This window comes from Erinaceus europaeus, chromosome 12 (assembly GCF_950295315.1).
Source record: "Erinaceus europaeus chromosome 12, mEriEur2.1, whole genome shotgun sequence".
Taxonomy (NCBI): Eukaryota; Metazoa; Chordata; class Mammalia; order Eulipotyphla; family Erinaceidae; genus Erinaceus; species Erinaceus europaeus.
The window spans coordinates 50087192-50105426 of record NC_080173.1 but is presented as its reverse complement, the minus strand read 5'-3'; the positions used below and the strand labels follow the sequence as shown (position 1 = coordinate 50105426).

Genomic DNA, 18235 nt, shown 5'->3' with positions numbered 1-18235 from the left:
TGAGTTGGAGTTCAGTGGTGTAAAAGCCTTTTTTTTTTTTTCCCCTGTAGGCTATGGTAGCCTGAGGGCTTTTAAACTATCAATAGGCTTCTTGGCTTAATCAATGACTCCTGACCAAGAGATAAAGCAGGGTGTGGCAGAGATAATCCAGTGGTTATGCAAAGAGACTTTCACAGCCCTTCAGCTATGCCACCGAGGTATAGGTCTTCTCCTGAGTTTCCCGGTTAGATCTCTGTGCCCTGGTGTCCCTCCCTGTTGCTGCTCCAGATTCTGAGGGTAGTAGCAATGGAGACTCAGAATTGTACTTGGTGAGTCTCTGGGGAGTCCTTTCCTCCCTTCAGCTGTCCCCTTGTTGGTGGAGCAGACTGGAGGTGGTGTCTCCACTGACAGACTGTTAGCAGTCACTTAATCTCTCCTTAGGCCCCTCTCTCCTCTCTGTCACCAGCCACGCGTGTTTGTACTCACGGGTGATTTACTGGGTTTCTGTGGTCATTCTAGTCCTGTCTTGTTTCGGTCCGGGTGGTCTCCTTTGGTATTCCTAGTTGATCCGGGAGAGGAGAGGAGAGGAGAGGAGAGAAAGCGATCTGCTTCCACATAAATTTTAAAGACATCTTCAATGAAACGAATCCAATTACAAAGAAGACTAAGGCAAGTATAAACCTATGGGACTACATCAAATTAAAAAGCTTCTTCACAGCAAAAGAAACCACTACCCAAACCAAGAGACCCCTCACAGAATGGGAGAAGATCTTTACATGCCATACATCAGAAAAGAGTTTAATAACCAACATATATAAAGAGCTTGCCAGACTCAACAACAAGACAACAAATAACCCCATCCAAAAATGGGGGGAGGACTTGGACAGAATATTCACCACAGAAGAGATCCAAAAGGCTGAGAAACACATGAAAAAATGCTCCAAGTCTCTGATTGTCAGAGAAATGCAAATCAAGACAACAATGAGATACCACTTCACTCCTGTGAGAATGTCATACATCAGAAAAGGTAACAGCAGCAAATGCTGGAGAGGGTGTGGGGTCAAAGGAACCCTCCTACACTGCTGGTGGGAATGCAAATTGGTCCAACCTCTGTGGAGAACAGTCTGGAGAACTCTCAGAAGGCTAGAAATGGACCTACCCTATGATCCTGCAATTCCTCTCCTAGGGATATATCCTAAGGAACCCAACACATCCATCCAAAAAGATCTGTGTACACATATGTTTTTGGTAGCACAATTTGTAATAGCCAAAACCTGGAAGCAACCCAGGTGTCCAACAACAGATGAGTGGCTGAGCAAGTTGTGGTATATATACACAATGGAATACTACTCAGCTGTAAAAAATAGTGACTTCACCGTTTTCAGCCGATCTTGGATGGACCTTGAAAAAATCATGTTGAGTGAAATAAGTCAGAAACAGAAGGATGAATATGGGATGATCTCACTCTCAGGCAGAAGTTGAAAAACAAGATCAGAAAAGAAAACACAAGTAGAACCTGAAATGGAATTGGCGTATTACACCAAAGTAAAAGACTCTGGGGTGGGTGGGTGGGGAGAATACAGGTCCATGAAGGATGATAAATGACATAGTGGGGGTTGTATTGTTAAATGGGAAACTGGGGAATGTTATGCATGTACAAACTATTGTATTTACTGTTGAATGTAAAACATTAATTCCCCAATAAAGAAATAAATTAAAAAAAAAGATCTCACTCTCAGGCAGAAGTTGAAAAACAAGATCAGAAAAAAAAAAAAAAAAAAACAAGTAGAACCTGAGCTGGAATCGGCGTATTACACCAAAGTAAAAGACTCTGGGTGGGTGGGTGGGGAGAATACAGGTCCAAGAAGGATGACAGAGGACCTAGTGGGGGTTGTATTGTTAAATGGGAAACTGAGGAATGTTATGCATGTACAAACTATTGTATTTACTGTTGAATGTGAAACATTAATTCCCCAATAAAGAAATAAAAAAATGATTATTTATTTATTTATTTTGCCTTCAGGGTTATCACGGTGCCTCCACAAGGAATCCACTGCTCCTGACAGCCATCTTTTCTATTGTTGTTGCATACTACAGAGAGAAATTGAGAGAGGAGGGGAAGACAGAAACGGGGAGAGAAAGAGAGACATCTGCAGGCCTGCTTCACAGGCAGGTGAGGGGTGGGGCTCAAACCCGGATCCTTGCTCTGGTCCTTGTGCTTAGTACTATGTATGCTTGCCCTGGCATCCCCTCTGTTTATTTATTTTAATGAGAAAGATAGAGAGAGACTAGAGCACTGCTCAGCTCTGGCTTATGGTGCTGTGGGGGGTGGGGGTGGAGGGGAGGACAATGACTGAATTTAGGACCTCAGAGTCTCAGTTATCCATAACCATTATACTATCTCCCAGCTCAAATTTTTCTTTCTTTTTTCTTTTTGCTTCCAGAGCTATCACTGAAGCAATCCACTGCTCCTAACAGAAACCTCACCCCCCCCCCCAATTTTATTGGACAGGACAGAGAAATTGAGAGAGGAAGAGGAAAGAGAGAGGGAGAGAGAGAGAGTAACATCTGCAGACCTGCTTCACCACTAGTGAAATGGACTCCCTGCAGATGGGGGGTGGGGGCCTGAACCTGGATTCTTGCTTTTGGTACTGTGGGCTTTTAACTGCGTGTACCACCGCCCGCCCCATTTTTCTTTTGTAACATGTGCTTTTGCTGTTGTAGTTAGGATTTTTCTTTTCCCCCTTTATCAGAGCACTGTTCAGCTCTTGCTTATGGTAGTGCAGGGAATTGAACCTTAGGCCTTGGAGCCTCAGGCATGAGGTTTTTTGCATAACCTATCCCCTACCCATATATTTTCCTGATGACTTGGAGCTGGTACAGTATATAGAATGTTGGACTCAGTCATGATGTTCTCTTGAGTTAGACACCCAGCATCACATGTGCTACATTGATGCTCTAGTTTGTCTAATGAATACATGAAATGATTTTAAGAAATTCTTTCTAATGTCCAAGGCATCATTGCAATTACATGTTCCAAAATAAAGTTCTGGGTGGTCAGGAAGATGGCACAGTGGAAAAAGCACTGGACTTTCAAACAGGAGGTCTTGGGTTCAAGCCCCCCACAGCACATGTACCAAAGTGATGTCTGGCTCTTTTTCTCCTGTCTCCTATCTTTCTCATTAATAAATAAACAAAATCTTAAACTCTGGTCCTCTGTTTCCTCTCTTACAAATAAATCTTAAAAAAAGAAAACACCAGTTTTCTAACCTAAGGTTATGAAGACTTTCTTCCATAACTTCTTTCAGAAATGTTTAGTTTTAGCTGCAACATTTAGGTCTGTGGTTCTAAGTTAATTTTTGTGCATTGCATGAGAGATGGATCTATATTCATTTTTGGGCATGTGTCTACTCAGTGGTTCCAGCACTGTTTATTGATAAGAATCTCCTTTTCCCCGCTGAATTGTTTTGGCACCATTGTCAAAACTCAACTGAGGGTGGGAGAGATAGCATAATAGTTATGCACAGACTTTCAAGTCTGAGGCCAGAAAATCCCAGGTTCAACCCCCTGCACCACTGTAAACTTTTTAAAAAGATTTTTTAAATATTTATTATTTATTTCCTTTTTGTTGCCCTTGTTTTTATTGTTGTTGTAGTTATTATTGTTGTTGTTATTGATGTTATCGTTGTTGGATAGGACGGAAAGAAATGGAGAGAGGAAGGGTAGACAGAGGAAGAGAGAAAGACAGACACCTGCAGACCTGCTTCACTGCTTGTGAAGTGACCCCCCCCTCCCCCCGCAGGTGGGGAGCCAGGGGCTCGAACCGGGATCCTTATGTCCTGGTCATTGCGCTTTGTGCCACCTGCGCTTAACCCAATGTGTTACCACCCGACTCCCCACCACTGTAAACTTCAAAGGTGAGCAATTCTTTTGGAGAAACAAAAAATATTCAAGTGATTGGAAATGAAAAGGCTTGTGTTTAGGCTTTTGATTCTATTCCGGTTATTTATAAATCTATTCTTTGTTATTACTCTTTTCTCTTCCTTTCTCACTTCCTTTTCTTCCTTTAGAGTCAGAAGGAGTATGCACGATTTTGCTGTACATGAGCTGCTTTTTCAGAGAGAGAAAATGAGTGAGATAGAGAGAGAGATACCATATCATCAGAACCTCCCCTGGTGCTATGGTTCCTCCCATATGACGCTAGGGCTTGAACTAGAGCCATATGTATGGCAACACATGTGCCCTGCCTGATGAGCTATCTCTCCAATGCAAATAACAAACAGACAACAACAACAACAAAAAACAATAACAAAAAAACCCAAACAATTTTTTTTGCCCCCAGGGTTATTGCTGGATGATAACTATGATAATGTGATATCCATCACTCCTGAAAGCTATTTTTTCTTCTTCTTCTTTTTTTTTTAAATTGACAGGACAGAAAGAAATTAAGAGGGGAGACAGAGAGGGAAAGTCCTTGCAGCACTGCTTCACACTTGTGAAGCTTCCCCCTGCAAATGGTTTGAATCTAGGTAACAGGTGCACTCAACTGGGTGTACCACCTTCTCACCCCCATGCAATTTGTACACAGTAACATTCATCCTCTTGAGTGTACCTTTCTGGGAATCCTGACATACAGTTGTACATTGCATCAATGACTTCATTACCTCCCACGAGTCCCTGTGTCCCTCTACTGGCAGCCCTCCCCCACCTTCAGACCTGCTTTTTGCTCTTATAGTTCCCCCCTCTCTAGAAAATCAGACTCTGGGCCAGGTGGTGGTGCAGCTGGTCAAATGCACACATTACAGTGCACAAGGACCTAGGTTCAAGCCCCTCCCACCCCCACCTGTAGGAGGAAAGCTTCAGGAGTGGTAAAGCAGGGCTGCAGATGTGTCTGACTCTCTTCCTCTCTCTGTCTCTGTCTCTGTCTCCCCCTCTCAATTTTTCTCTGTATCTATCCAATAATCAAAATGAATAAAAAAATAAACTTTAAAAAGATCTTTCTAGAAAAAAAAAGAAGAGAACACTGGCAAGACTGGCAGTGGTCTCCAGCTTCTTTCCAGTGAGTTTGGCTTCTCTTTCCAGCCCCTCTTCCAACACTCTCCAAAATATAAAGTGAGCTCTCCAAAATATAAACTGGCCTGATTCTCCCCCAGGCCTCTTCTCTGAAGCCCAGATAGACCCTGGAGGGTCTGGCCTCTGCCCATAGTTCCTGCTCATCTGGACAGACAAGACAGATGGCTTTTCAACCTGGTTACAGAACAGCCACCTGAGGGCTTGTCAATACCATACATTCCTGGGTCTAGGCCTCAGAGACTTAACATTCAGTCAGTAGGGGAGTGGCCCAGGAATTTTTTTCATTTTAATTAACTAATTTATTTATTTACAGAGCACTGCTCAGCTCTGGCTTATGGTGGTGCTGGGGATTGGACCTAAGACCTTTGGTGCCTCAGGCATGAAAGTCTTTGGCACAATCATTATGCTCCCCAGCCCTCATTTTAATTTTTTTTTTAATTTATTTTATTTTGCCTCCAAGGTTATTGCTGGGGCTCAGAGCCTGCACTACGATTCCACTGCTTCTTGAGGCCATTTCCCCCAACTTTTTGTTGCCCTTATTGTTTATCTTTGTTGTTGGTGGATAGGACAGAGAGAAGTGGAGAGAGGAGGGGAAGACAGAGAGGGAGAGAGAAAGAGAGACACCTGCAGACCTGCTTCACCCCTTGTGAAGCGACCGCCCCCTGCAGGTAGGGAGCCGAGGGCTCGAACCAGGATCCCTACGCTGGTCTTTTGCGCCATGTGCGCTTAACTCACTGTGCTATCGCTTAGCCCCCTCATTTTAATTTTTAAGCACTAGCCCAGGGAGATTTGGAGGGAGGTGGTCACAGGTCACTCTCTGAAAAACTCAGCTGAAGCACTTAACTTTCCCCACACCTTCCACACCTACTCAGGCTCACCTGTGTGGCCTTTTCTCTCCTTCTCCTCCACCCCCACTTTGCCTTTAAGCACAATGTCCCCTTTCTGCTAAGGGCTGCTTCGGCACTTTGTTCTCTCATCATGAGAGGTGCCCCCTTCCTATTCACCAATTTCAACCTCCTCCCTGCCCCAGACAACTCCCTCTGCTCTATTGTCACTTCCACAGAGAAGTTTTCCCTGACTCCCTGGGTGAGTCATTCTCCCAGCATAGTTGTCATATGCCATGCCTTTTATTTGTGTGATTGTTTAATTAACATCAATCTCCCCAGCTGGGCTGCAAGAGGATATGGGTGGGGCCTGTTTTTGTTGTTCACTACTGTGTCCCCAGCACCAAACACAGGGCTGGCATATAGTAAGCTCTTAGCAAATATCAGCGCAATCAATGAATAGATGAACAAGTGAATTGTTTATTCTGCTTTTACACAAGCTGCTTTGAGATCCATGCAACCTTGCTCCCCTTTCCCACTTCCCTGTTTGGTTCTCACCTACTGGCTTTAGGAGAGAAACCCAGTTTGGAGAAAGTGGGCACTAGGGTCACTTCTCAAAAATGATCCTTCAAGTTAGACCTCTGGATTGTTTATTTACTCAGACATTAGCAACTGCTTAGTGCTGGGTCGCTGGGTCGTGGCCACTGCTTTTGATGTGGGTCTCCCAGGCCTGAGAGAGAGAGTGAGTGTGTTTCTTAGGGAGAAAAGAGAACTCACTCTAAGGGGAATCTTCTGACACCTTGACTAGGGCTTTCCCCAGATGAAAAACCTGCCTAACCCCTTCAGGAGAACTTGAGACCCTGAACTCTGTTCAGAACGGAGGACGTACCTTGGGTGCCTCCAAGGGACCAGGGTGCAGCCTGGGTGGCCAGACTGTGGCTGGAGGTCAAGGGGGCAGGCCACATTGCTGGACACCCCCTCTGACTGTCTTCTTTCAGTGAGTGCCCTTTGCCCTGGGGGTGTGTGCATGTGTGTGGGGGGGAGCAAGAGCCACAGACAGGCCTCCTAGTTTGGCCAATGAACTGTACAGGCTTAGGGGGCATGAGGAAGAATGGGCAGGACCATTTCCCCTTCTCTTTCAGCCCTCCCTCCCAGGCAGTTCGGACTCAGTCTGGATCTTCGCTCTCCAGGCTGTTGAGTTGCAGCGTCTTCCCCGCCTCTCTCCTGGCACCTGCCGCCAGACTAGGAAGGGCAAAAACAACTCCATTGGGCGTAGTGTGAGGGAGTTCCAGCCCCACCTCTGGCTCCCTCCTCCCAAGTTCCGCCCCCAGGCCCGCCCCCACCTGCCCTGGGTAATATTAGTTTTCTTGGGCCTGAAGCCGGGACACGAAGGAGTCACCTCCTCCCCCTCCACCCCCCCCCGAGTTCTGTGTGCAAAGCCAGGATACCCTCCTGCCATCTGTAGAGAGAGGAGTGGGTTTGAATTCAAACCCAGGTATCCGGGGTCTCCAGACAGAGCCTACGGCTGACTCTGTGCTCCACTGCTTGAGCTGAGGCTTCTCCAGGTAATGGCACTGACATAGTCTCTGAAGACAACCTGTGTCCACCACCGGCCACACTAGGGTCCAAGCCCCTGCTGGCTTCAGGCCAGTAGCTGGCTGGCTGCCCAGCTGGGAGGACAGGCAGCCCGGGCTCTCCCTCTTCCCCCTTTAATGATGTCAGGCCAGGGGCGGGGGCTGGAGGGGGGCAAGTAGCTAAGTGCCTGGCGTCTCCCTCCCTCAACCGGTGGCTCCAGACAGGTGTACCGGCGCCTAGGGTGCAGGTAAGGACCAAAGCGGCCACTTCTTGGGACTGGGGGTGAAGGGGGTGTCATCGGCAGATTTGGGATCTGACTGGAAAGACCAGACCCCCTGCTGTGTTCCCGCTGGTGGCTGCTTCCTTTCTTTTCCCAAACTCTCATCTTGCCCCTCCTCCCCAGCTGCCTGTGTCGTTCCCAGTTCCCATTCTCTGCTACCCCCCTTCTTTCCTTTCCTGTCTGACCCCCATCCTCAGCCCCCATGAACCCACCAGCTGATGGGAATGGGAGGGAAAATCTCGGAGTCCATCTGCGCCGAGAGAGTTGGCTTTCCCGCTGAAACAGGCCCCTCCCCACTTCCCTAGATGGAGAAACTGGGGGGGGGGGGTGTCCGGAGTACTGCACCGGGGAGTCTCTTCTGAGCTGCTGCTTTGCTCAGTTTGCTCTAGTTGACTTTCCTCCGGCGTCTACCAACAGAATTTCCTCGGATTTATTTATTTATTTACTTATTGGGGGCACCCTCCAATTCAGAGGGCAGCCAAAGGAGAGGGGTCCTCTAAAATTGCTAGTTTCCTCTCTGCGGGTGGGATTCTTAGCTGGAGAACTGGTTCCGCCTTGGGGTGGGACCGTGAAGCGGGGCAGGGCGCGGGGGTGGGGTGGTGGTCTCAACAGGCATCAGAAAAATCAGGGGCTCCGAAAGGTGCCGGGCTGAATGCAAGGGGTCTGCAGTGCGGGGGCCGGGGGCCGGGGGCAAGCGTTCGCGCTGGGGACAGGCCGCGTGGGTCAGGGTCTCCCGGCTGCGGGCGTGCGGTGGAGAAAGCACCTGATGGCTGGAAACCCTCCTTACCCGCCGCCCCGCCCCCCGCTGACCTCCTGGGGGGCCCTCGTTGGAGGCCAGAGGCCTGTAATGATTAACTCCGCTGACACTCGAGCATTCTTCCCAAATTAAACTTTAAAAGAGTTGGCCCCCCCCGCTTCTGCCATTGGACATTTTTTCCTGCTTGAGGGAGTGGGCGGGGCCTCGGGGTCCTCGGCCCTCCCCTTCAACCCCTGGTCACCTAGGGGTTTCCCGCCTCCTCACCTGGGCCCTCCACCCTGAGACCTCCCCCAGAGGTTCAGCCTCTCCCCACCCCCCAGCCCCGGTACATCCTGGTGGGGCGGGATGCGCGACGCGGCCTTCCCGTCGCAGCCTGGTGCCCGGCTCACCCCTCGGCCTGGGGAGCACCCAAGGTGGCCTTGTTTTCTATCGGCCCTAAATACCGGCCCAGCCATCCTCCCTTGGGGCCAGCCAGGTGGGGCAAGATTCAGGAAGTAAACAAGAAGGCAGGAGGGCGGGGAGGAGGTTGGGGATGCAGCCCAGGGTTGGAGAGGCAGCGACGATGGCGCGTGGAGGGAACAGACTGATGGGAACGCGCGCTTGTGTGTGTGTGTTTGAAAGCTTTCTGTCTTTTGGGGAAAGGCGTTGCCCGGGCCCTACAACTAGCATTCCCTCCCATTTCTTCTTTGTCGGCCTCCTGTCTTGCCTTAGAGTGTGAATGGTGGTGTGGTGGGGGGAGGGAATCTTGAATGTTAGCATCCCACCCCGTCTTGAGCTTTTGGACTCCAATCTTATTTAAATCTGCTCTCCTCTCCCCTTCCAAACACTTCCTGATTCCCTTTTTCTTCTAATGGGTTACGGGGGTGGGGTGGGTGCAACGCTCTGTTTGCCGGAGGCCTGGCGATTTGGGGGAGGGGAAGCCGTGGTGTTTTGGTGTGGAAGTCCCATGTTAGGCATGTCTTGTCTGTCCTAGGACCTGAACCCTCTCCCTGGCTGGGGGGCTGTCCTGTGTCTTTCCCTGTCTGTGCCTGTCCTATAGGATGTTCTGACTCTGCCACTGCCCCTATGGTACCCCACTGTTCAGGACACCTGGGGGAGTGTTAGGAGGCCCCACTTCCCCAAGGGGTGATATGGATGAGTCCCCTGGGCCTGCTGAGCCCCGGGTGCTGGGGCTGCTGGTGCCACAGCAGAGTGAAAGCCTGGTCACGCCCAGATAGGACAGAGAGCTGTGCTTATTTGTTTGGGGAAGCGATGGCCATCACTGGGAAGTCAGCTCCACTTCCGATGGGCTTCTGAATTTGGGCCCCTTTCTTCCCTTCTGGGGTGCTAGGCTCCGGGGTTGGGTGATGGCTCTGGGACTGGAGGCAGATTGCAGGGCCCACCTGAACTGGAGGAGGGAAAGGCAAGCCCGGGGTGGGGAGGAAGAGATGATGTCAGAGAAGCCTCAGGCCTCTCCTGCTCCCCAGCCCGCTCCTTGCCCGGTGCCTCCCCCATTCCTCTGGGGCTGGCCTGGTGGGGGAGGGGGTAGAGGCTTGTTTGTGTTTCTTCTTAGCCAGGAAGTTGTGCAGATGAGTCAAGGTTGAATGGAGAGCCTCAGGCAGTGCTGTCCCACCTCACCCTGACTCACCTGTCCCCCAAATCCCATCATGCTCTCACTTAAGAGTCAAGGGCCTGCCTTATGCTGGGAGATGGGCTGATGTGGCCTGGGAAGCCCAGTATCTGGAGGGTGGGCATAGGATTGGACCCAAAGGGGTCCTGGTTTCTGTGGTGGAGTCTGTGCAGCTTCCCCACCCCCCAGTGAGCATCTTTTTTTTTTTTTTCCTAAATATTTATTTATTCCCTTTTGTTTTTTGTTGTAGTTATTGTTGTAGTCACCATTAATGTCATTGTTGTTGGATAGGACAGAGAGAAATGGAGAGAGGAGGGGAAGACAGAGGGGGAGAGAAAGACAGACACCTGCAGACCTGTTTCACCACTTGTGAAGTGACTTCCCTGCAGGTGAGGAGCTAGGGGCTTGAACCAGGATCCTTACACTGGTCCTTGGTTTTGCGCCACGTGTGTTTTTTTTTTTTTTTTTTTTGCCTCCAGGGTTATTACCAGGGCTCTGTGCCTGCACCACGAATCCACTGCTCCTGGAGGCCATTTTTCCCTTTTGTTACCCTGGTTGTTTTATCATTGCTGTAGTTATTATTATCATTGTTATTGATGTCATTGTTCTTGGATAGGACAGAGAGAAATGGAGAAAGGTGGGGGAAACAGGGGGAGAGAAAGACACCTGTAGACCTGCTTCACCGCCTGTGAAGCGATTTCCCTGCAGGTGGGGAGCCGGGGGCTGGAACCGGGATCCTTACGCCAGTCCTTGCGCTTTGTACCATTTACCTGCTGCGTTACCGACCGACTCCACCCAGTGAGCATCTTTGCCTTTTCTCTCTGCTCCTTGTCCTGGGTGCCCCTTGCAGCAACTGTGGGTGAGTGGGTGACAAGACAGAGGTGAGATCCTGGTCCAGCTGGGCACCTTCAGGCCAATGGGTGGATTGGACAGGTGCACACTCATTAACGTACAGGCCCCATCACAGTGCCAAGAGTGGCCCTCAGAAAGGCTTCTCAGAGGAACTGGTTCCAGTATCTGGGCTCCAAGAGTTGGGTGGGAGGAGGGGCCTGGGGGAGGGCACACATTGCTGGGGCAAGGGTGCCCAGGCTAGTCCTTTCCCTCCCACCACTGCTCTGCTGCCTCCTTCCCTCCTGGTTCCTGTCCTTCCCACCTCCTCCCCTTCTCTGCATTACTCTGCACCCAGGCAGGCGCTGCCACAACAGGCTCTGGCAACCAGGTCTGGCAGCAAATTGCTGGAATAACCTGGGGCAGAGCCCAGAGCAGTGAGCCCCACACTCCCAAAGATGTGGTGGCCTCTTGTTTGGACTCTGAGGGCCTGAGCCCCAGACAGCCTGGGGATTCTGTTGCTGCCTGTCGTGTGGTGGGGTGCGCCTCTTAGTGCTTTCCTTTAGTAAGCTGGGCCTAAAGAAAGAACAGTGGACTTGGAGAACAAACACTGAACTTTTACTTCCTGGTTCACCTGTAGGAGGACAAGAAAGTTCGCTTCTTAGGGGCCCTTGCACCTCCTGTGACAGGGACTCACTCCAGCCTTCCTCAGAGGCTCCAGGGAAACTTGATTTGGGGCAGCTGTGGGGTGCTGGTGAACTCTGAGGGGCACCTTTGTAACCATGTGATGAGACCCAGGTCCTCCTGGCTACAGGATAAGGGTGGAAGAGCAGCTGCCTTCAGCCCCTTTTTCTCCTCCATCAGATGTCATGGAGCTGGGACTGTCTCCACCTCTTCTCAACAACTCCCCAGAAGAGCTGTACCTATCCCCTGGCACCCCTCCTCGGACTCCCCCACCTCCTGATGGCCCCCTGTCCAGGGAAGTGAAGCGATCCCAGCCTCTGCCCATTCCTGCCGGCAGGTACAGTGCCCTGACAGGGCAGGTGGACTGGTGGGGTGGCAGTGTGGGCAGTGCCCAAACCCTCCCCTCTGGCCACAGGAAGCTTCTTCGAGAGGAGGAGCTGCGGGCAACCTCTCTACCCTCCATCCCCAACCCTTTCCCGGAGCTCTGCAGTCCTCCATCACAGTCTCCCATTCTTGGGGGGTCTTCCGGTACAAGGGGGCTTCTTCCCCGAGATGCCAGCCGCCCCCACGTAAGTTGTCCCAGAACTGGGGTGGACGTAGCACCACTTTTACGGAGGTGGGGTACGGTAGGCAGGGGATGGGAGAAAGCCACCCTTTGCCTTTCCTCAAATCATCTGCAATTCTCGGGGTGCAGGTAATAAAGGTGTACAGTGAAGATGGGGCCTGCCGATCGGTGGAGGTGGCAGCAGGTGCCACAGCACGTTACGTGTGTGAAATGCTGGTGCAGCGAGCTCATGCCCTAAGTGATGAGAACTGGGGGCTGGTGGAGTGCCACCCCCAACTAGCTCTGGGTGAGTCTCAGTGCAGGGAGCATTGTCAGGTTGCACTGCCATCTGGGGCTAGGCAGGTGACTTATCTAGGTCTCCTGAGCCCTGCTTATTTCCCCCCCTTGACCCCAGAGCGGGGCTTGGAGGACCATGAGTCTGTGGTGGAAGTCCAGGCTGCCTGGCCCATTGGTGGAGACAGCCGTTTTGTCTTCCGGAAAAACTTCGCCAAGTATGAACTGTTCAAGACCTCCCCAGTGAGTGTGGATAAAGGTGGGAATGTGGGTGCTGGGACACCCTGATTTCCAGCCTGGACCCTCCAGCCCTGATTCCTGACTCCTTCTTCCTCCAGCACTCCCTGTTCCCAGAAAAGATGGTTTCCAGCTGTCTAGATGCAAAGGCAGATACATCCCACGAAGACCTCATCCAGGTGAGGGCCCTTCCCTCCGTATTTCACTCCTCTGGGTTTCCACATCAGTTCTGGCCTTCATGCCTTGCATCTTCCCTTCTGTGGTAGAAACAGCCCAGCATGGTCTTAGTGTCCCGGGACAAGTCACTTTTCCTGCCTGAGCAGTAGTTTCTTTTCTTTTCTTTTAAATTACTGGAGGTCAGGCGGTGGCACACCAGGTTAAGTGCACACACTACTATGAGTGAGCAAGGACCCAAGTTCAAGCCCCTGGTCCCCAAATGCAGAGGGAAAGTGGTGAAATAGAGCTGCAGAAATCTCTCTGTCTCCCTTCCCTCTCAGTTTCTCTTGGTCTCTATCCAATAATAAATAAAGTAAAATTGGGGCCAAGCAGTGGCACAACTGGTTAAGCACACACATGACTGTGCAAGGATCCAGGTTCAAGCCCCTGGTCCCCACCTGCAGGGGGAAAGCTTCACAAGTGCTGAAGCAGGGCTGCAGGTGTCTATTTGTCTCTCTTCCTCTCTATCTCCCACTCCCCTGTCAATTTCTGTCTATTCAATAATAAATAAAACAAAAAATTAAATAAAGTAAAATTAAAAAATATATTGGGCCAGGTGTGGTGTATCCAGTTGAGTGCACATGTTACCATGTGCAAGGATCTGAGTTCAAGCCCCCAGTCCCCATCTTTAGGATGGGAGGGAACTTTATAAGTGGTGATGCAGTGTTACAGGTATCTCTCTTTCTCTTTCCCCTCTACCTCTTCCTCAATTCTCATTTCTGTCTTATCAAATAAATAAGTAAAATTGCATATTTTTTAATTTTTAAATATTTATTTATTGAATAGAGACAGCCAGAAATCGAGAGGGGAGGGGTGATAGAGAGGGCGAGAGACAGAGACACCTGCAGCCCCGCTTCACCACTCACAAAGCTCTCCCACTACAGGTGGGGACTGGGGCATTGCAACATGTGGGCTTAACCAGGTGCACCACCACCTGGCCCCAAATTGCTTATTTGTAAAAGAGAGAGAGAACCAGAATATTACTCTGGCATATATGATGCCTGGGGCTTGAACCTGAGACCTCATGCTTGTTAAATTGGAAGCCATCAGTTAGATGAGAACAATAGTGTATAAGAAACACCTCCTGGGAAGTCGGGCAGTAGTGCAGTGGGTTAACGCAGGTGGCACAAAGCCCAAGGACCGGCATAAGGATCCTGGTTCAAGCCCCCGGCTTCCACCTACAGGGGAGTCGCTTCACAGGCAGTGAAGCAGGTCTGCAGGTGTCTATCTTTCTTACCCCTTCTCTGTCTTCTCCTTCTCTCTCCATTTCTCTCTGTCCTATCTAATAACGACGACATCAATAACAACAACAATAATAACTACAGCAACAATAAAAAACAAGGGCAACAAAAGGGAAAATAAATAAATATATATATTAAAGAAACACCTCCCGTGTGTCTGTTCTTTCACTTTCCCTCTGTTCTCCTCTGGCTTCAGAACTTCCTGAACGCAGGCAGCTTCCCAGAGATCCAGGGCTTCCTGCAGCTACGGGGGTCCGGACGCAAGCTTTGGAAACGCTTCTTCTGCTTCCTGCGCCGGTCTGGCCTCTATTACTCCACCAAGGGCACCTCCAAGGTAAACTACTGAGAATGATGTCCTCAGCCCCTCGGATATCCCAGTCCCGGTCCTTCCAGGTGTCCCATCCCTGTTGGAACTCCTGAATCTTTCTTTCCCTGAGACCCTCAGCCTCCTCTTTCTCTCCCATCTTACCTGCCCCGTGAGACCACAGTGGAGAAGCCAGACTGAGTTCCAGTTCTGGCTCTTAATTCTATTTGTGGGGTGACCTGTGGCATTGCTCTGCCCCTCTTTGGACCTGTCATCTCCCTGGCTGGCTTTGGGGAGCAGAAGCAGGGAGATTGCCTGACTAGGTCCTATTTACTTATGCTCAGGATCCAAGGCACCTGCAGTGTGTAGCAGATGTGAATGAATCCAGTGTGTATGTTGTGACCCAGGGCCGCAAGCTCTACGGGATGCCCACGGACTTTGGCTTCTGTATCAAGGTGAAGACCCTGATCTACCCTAGGAGGGAGTGGAGGGGCTCAGGCCCTGCAATCCTGCCTAGAGTTTCCCAGCTCCACATAGGACACCTAGACTCCTCTCATCGCACCCTGCCCTGCCCTGTGCAGATGGGAGGCAGGTATCTGGTCCTAGAGGAAGATATGGATGGAACCAGCCCGTTTCCTCTCTCCCCAGCCAAACAAGCTTCGGAATGGCCACAAGGGGCTTCACATCTTTTGCAGTGAGGATGAGCAGAGCCGCACCTGCTGGTTAGCTGCCTTCCGCCTCTTCAAGGTGGGTTTCCTGGGGCAGGGGTTCAGGGAGAGAGGATGACCCTGCCCTCAAGATCCCTGAGCAGGAGGGAGGAGTTACATTTTGTGTCCCTAGGAAGTGTCCAGAATGAGGGGGCATCCTAACTTTGTCAAGGTCCAAGGCCAGACTCAACAGCTCTGGCTTTTGGAAATTACTTTTTTGTTTTTTTAATTTTCAGCAATGCTCTTTTCTTATTTTTATTTTTATATTTATTTATTAGATAGAGACAGAGAAAACTGAGAAGGGAGGAGAGATAGAAAGGGAAGAAACAGAGCAGCCCTGCTTCACTTACTTCACCACTTGTGAAGCTTCCCTCCTGTGGGTGGGGACCAGGGGATTGAAGCCGGGCCCTTGCTCATTGTAACATGCACTCAACCAGCTGTGCCACCACCTGCCCCTCGGAAATTCCCTTTCCAAGGGTAGGCTGCAGCTCTGCCCTTGGGGAACCCTTACCTGAGTGTCATAACTTAGCCCCTCTCCCCCAGATCAATTTGACCAAAGACCCTCTTCATCTCCCTTCCCCACAGTATGGGGTACAGCTGTATAAGAATTATCAGCTGGCACAGTCTCGCCACCTGCGTCCATCCTATGTGGGCTCCCCACCCTTGGTAAGTGTACCTGGTTAGTGCTAGTTTGAGATGGGGATCCAGGTCACATCCTGGGGATATTTGGGTCTTGTTCTAACCCTTCCTGTCCTCATCCTGTCCTATCTGCAGAGGAGTGTTTCTGATAACACCTTGGTAGCCATGGACTTCTCTGGTCATGCTGGGCGTGTCATCGAGAACCCCCGGGAAGCTCTGAGTGCAGCTCTGGAGGAGGCCCAGGCCTGGAGGGTGAGGGCCCTGCACTCATCTGCATGTTTGTATCGGGGACCTTCTCTCTCTGTGGTTCCCTTAAAATGGGAGGAGGGAAGAGAGGCGCAAGAGGAGGACTCCACCTGTAGAAAGGGGGTGTGTATACTTTATTAAAATGTTACTTATTAATGAGAGAGGGTGGGGAGAGAGAGAAAATCAGAACATCAATCTGGCCCCTGAGACGTTCAGGATCAAACTCAGGACCTAATGTTTTTTTCACTGTGCCACTTCCCAGGCCATGTGATTATATATTCTCTCTCTTTTTTTTTTTTTAATATTTATTTATTCCCTTTTGTTGCCCTTGTTGTTTTATTGTAGTTCTTACTGATGTCATCATTGTTGGATAGGACAGAGAGAAATGGAGAGAGGAGAGGAAGACAGAGAGGGGGAGAGAAAGATAGACACCTGCAGACTTGTTTCACTGCTTGTGAAGCAACTCCTCTGCAGGCGAGGAGCCGGGGGCTCTAACCAGGATTCTTACGCCGGTCCTTGGGCTTTGCGCCACCTGCGCTTAATCCGCTGCGCTACCGCCCGACTCCCATGACTATATATTCTTGAGATGCCAGGTAATGCCCCATTCATGTCCTGACCCACCCCACATGCCCCCTGTTGTTTTGCAGAAGAAGACCAACCATCGACTCAGCCTACCCACCCCAAGTTCAGGCTCTAGCCTCAGTGCAGGTGGGTGTGTCGGGGGGGGGCAGCCATCCCAGGAATGGGGGGTACTCTGCTTTCAGAGTGGGGAAGGTCAGTATGGCAGTGTCCTCACCATCTGCACTCTTCCACACCAGCCATCCATCGCACCCAACCCTGGTTCCATGGACGGATCTCCCGAGAGGAGAGCCAGCGGCTCATCGGACAGCAGGGCCTGGTAGACGGGTAAGGGCCAGGGAGAAGGGAGCCTCTAGGACGAAGTGGCAGTTGGATGCCCTTGGGTAATGTTGCCCTGTCTCCTGGCAGCCTCTTTCTAGTCCGAGAGAGTCAGCGGAACCCACAGGGCTTTGTTCTCTCCTTGTGCCACCTGCAGAAAGTTAAACATTATCTTATCCTGCCGGTGAGTGATCCCCTCCCCCAAAGCCCCACATTCCTGCCTGGCAAACAAAGGGGCCCCAGTGTGGCTGGAATCTCCTGCTCACTTCTTTATCTCCCCCAAGCAATGGGGACTCCAGCTCTGGTCCCCAGGGGAGCCCCTCCAGCCTCAGCTCCCTCTGACCTCCTGCCCCCTGTGGTCATCGCAGAGTGAGGAGGAGGGTCGCCTGTACTTCAGCATGGATGAGGGCCAGACTCGTTTCACTGACCTCCTGCAGCTCGTGGAGTTCCACCAGCTGAACCGCGGCATCCTGCCCTGCGTGCTACGTCACACCTGCACCCGCGTGGCTCTCTGACCACTGCCCGCTGCCCCCTGGGCTAAGAGCCGGACTTGAGGGAGTAGGAGGTGGGGGCAGGCAGGAATGGTGGGAGGGCTCCCCCACCACAGGTTTCTCCTTTTCTGTTTCCCCTAGGCAGAAAGGGCCACTCCCCAGCCCCTCTCAACCCTTCTTCTCCAGGGGAGGCTGGGGTTAACCCCCCTCCTGGAGCCCTTCACCACTGCTCCAGGCTCAGGTACTGCAGGAGAAATGGGGGCAGCCCAGGTGGTCTGTGTTCACACTTTGTACAGATTGAGAGGCCAGTTGTTCTCCTGTTTTATACCAGTGACAATAAAGATTATTTTTTGATATACCTGGGAGTTGTGGCAAGACCTGGCTTAACAGCTGTGAGGAGGGGAGCAGGACAGGTGGGCATCAGGTCTTGGTGAATATAGTGGATGAGTGGAGACCATATGTCTGCCAGCCTGGACTGTTCCTGTTTTTTTGGTGATGGGGGATCAAACTCAGAACTTCACACAAACGGAGCATATTCTCTACTGTTGAGCTGTAGCCCCAGTTAGCCTGGATTAAAAAAGAAAGAAAGGGGAGTTGGGCGGTAGTGCAGCAGGTTAAGCGCACATGGCACAAAGCACAAGGACCGGCATAAGGATCCAGGTTCGAGCCCCCAGCTCCCCACCTGCAGGGGAGTTGCTTCACAGGTGGTGAAGCAGGTCTGCAGGTGTCTTATCTTTCTCTCCCCCTTCTCTCTTCCCCATCTCTCTCCATTTCTCTCTGTCCTGTCTAACAACAATGACATCAATAACA

General features: G+C 50.9%; 1 protein-coding gene across 11 annotated transcripts; it reads left to right on the top strand.

Moving 5' to 3' along the window:
- Nucleotides 1-7264: 7264 nt before the first annotated feature.
- On the top strand, nt 7265-17783 carry GRB7 (growth factor receptor bound protein 7). 11 transcript variants are annotated; one of them, XM_060203562.1, is made up of 15 exons: nt 7265-7441; nt 11790-11946; nt 12025-12178; nt 12304-12460; nt 12569-12690; nt 12786-12863; nt 14338-14475; nt 14790-14900; nt 15094-15192; nt 15738-15818; nt 15927-16043; nt 16685-16745; nt 16856-16943; nt 17025-17118; nt 17219-17783. In XM_060203562.1, the coding sequence occupies exons 2-15, from the start codon at nt 11795-11797 to the stop codon at nt 17447-17449; spliced, it is 1683 nt and encodes a 560-aa protein (XP_060059545.1). In that variant the 5' UTR covers nt 7265-7441; nt 11790-11794; the 3' UTR covers nt 17450-17783. The 11 variants fall into 11 exon arrangements, with proteins under 11 accessions (XP_060059545.1, XP_060059546.1, XP_060059552.1 ...); XM_060203563.1 differs by lacking the exon at nt 7265-7441 and adding an exon at nt 7482-7698; XM_016191678.2 differs by lacking the exon at nt 7265-7441 and adding an exon at nt 8328-8963.
- Nucleotides 17784-18235: the final 452 nt, after the last annotated feature.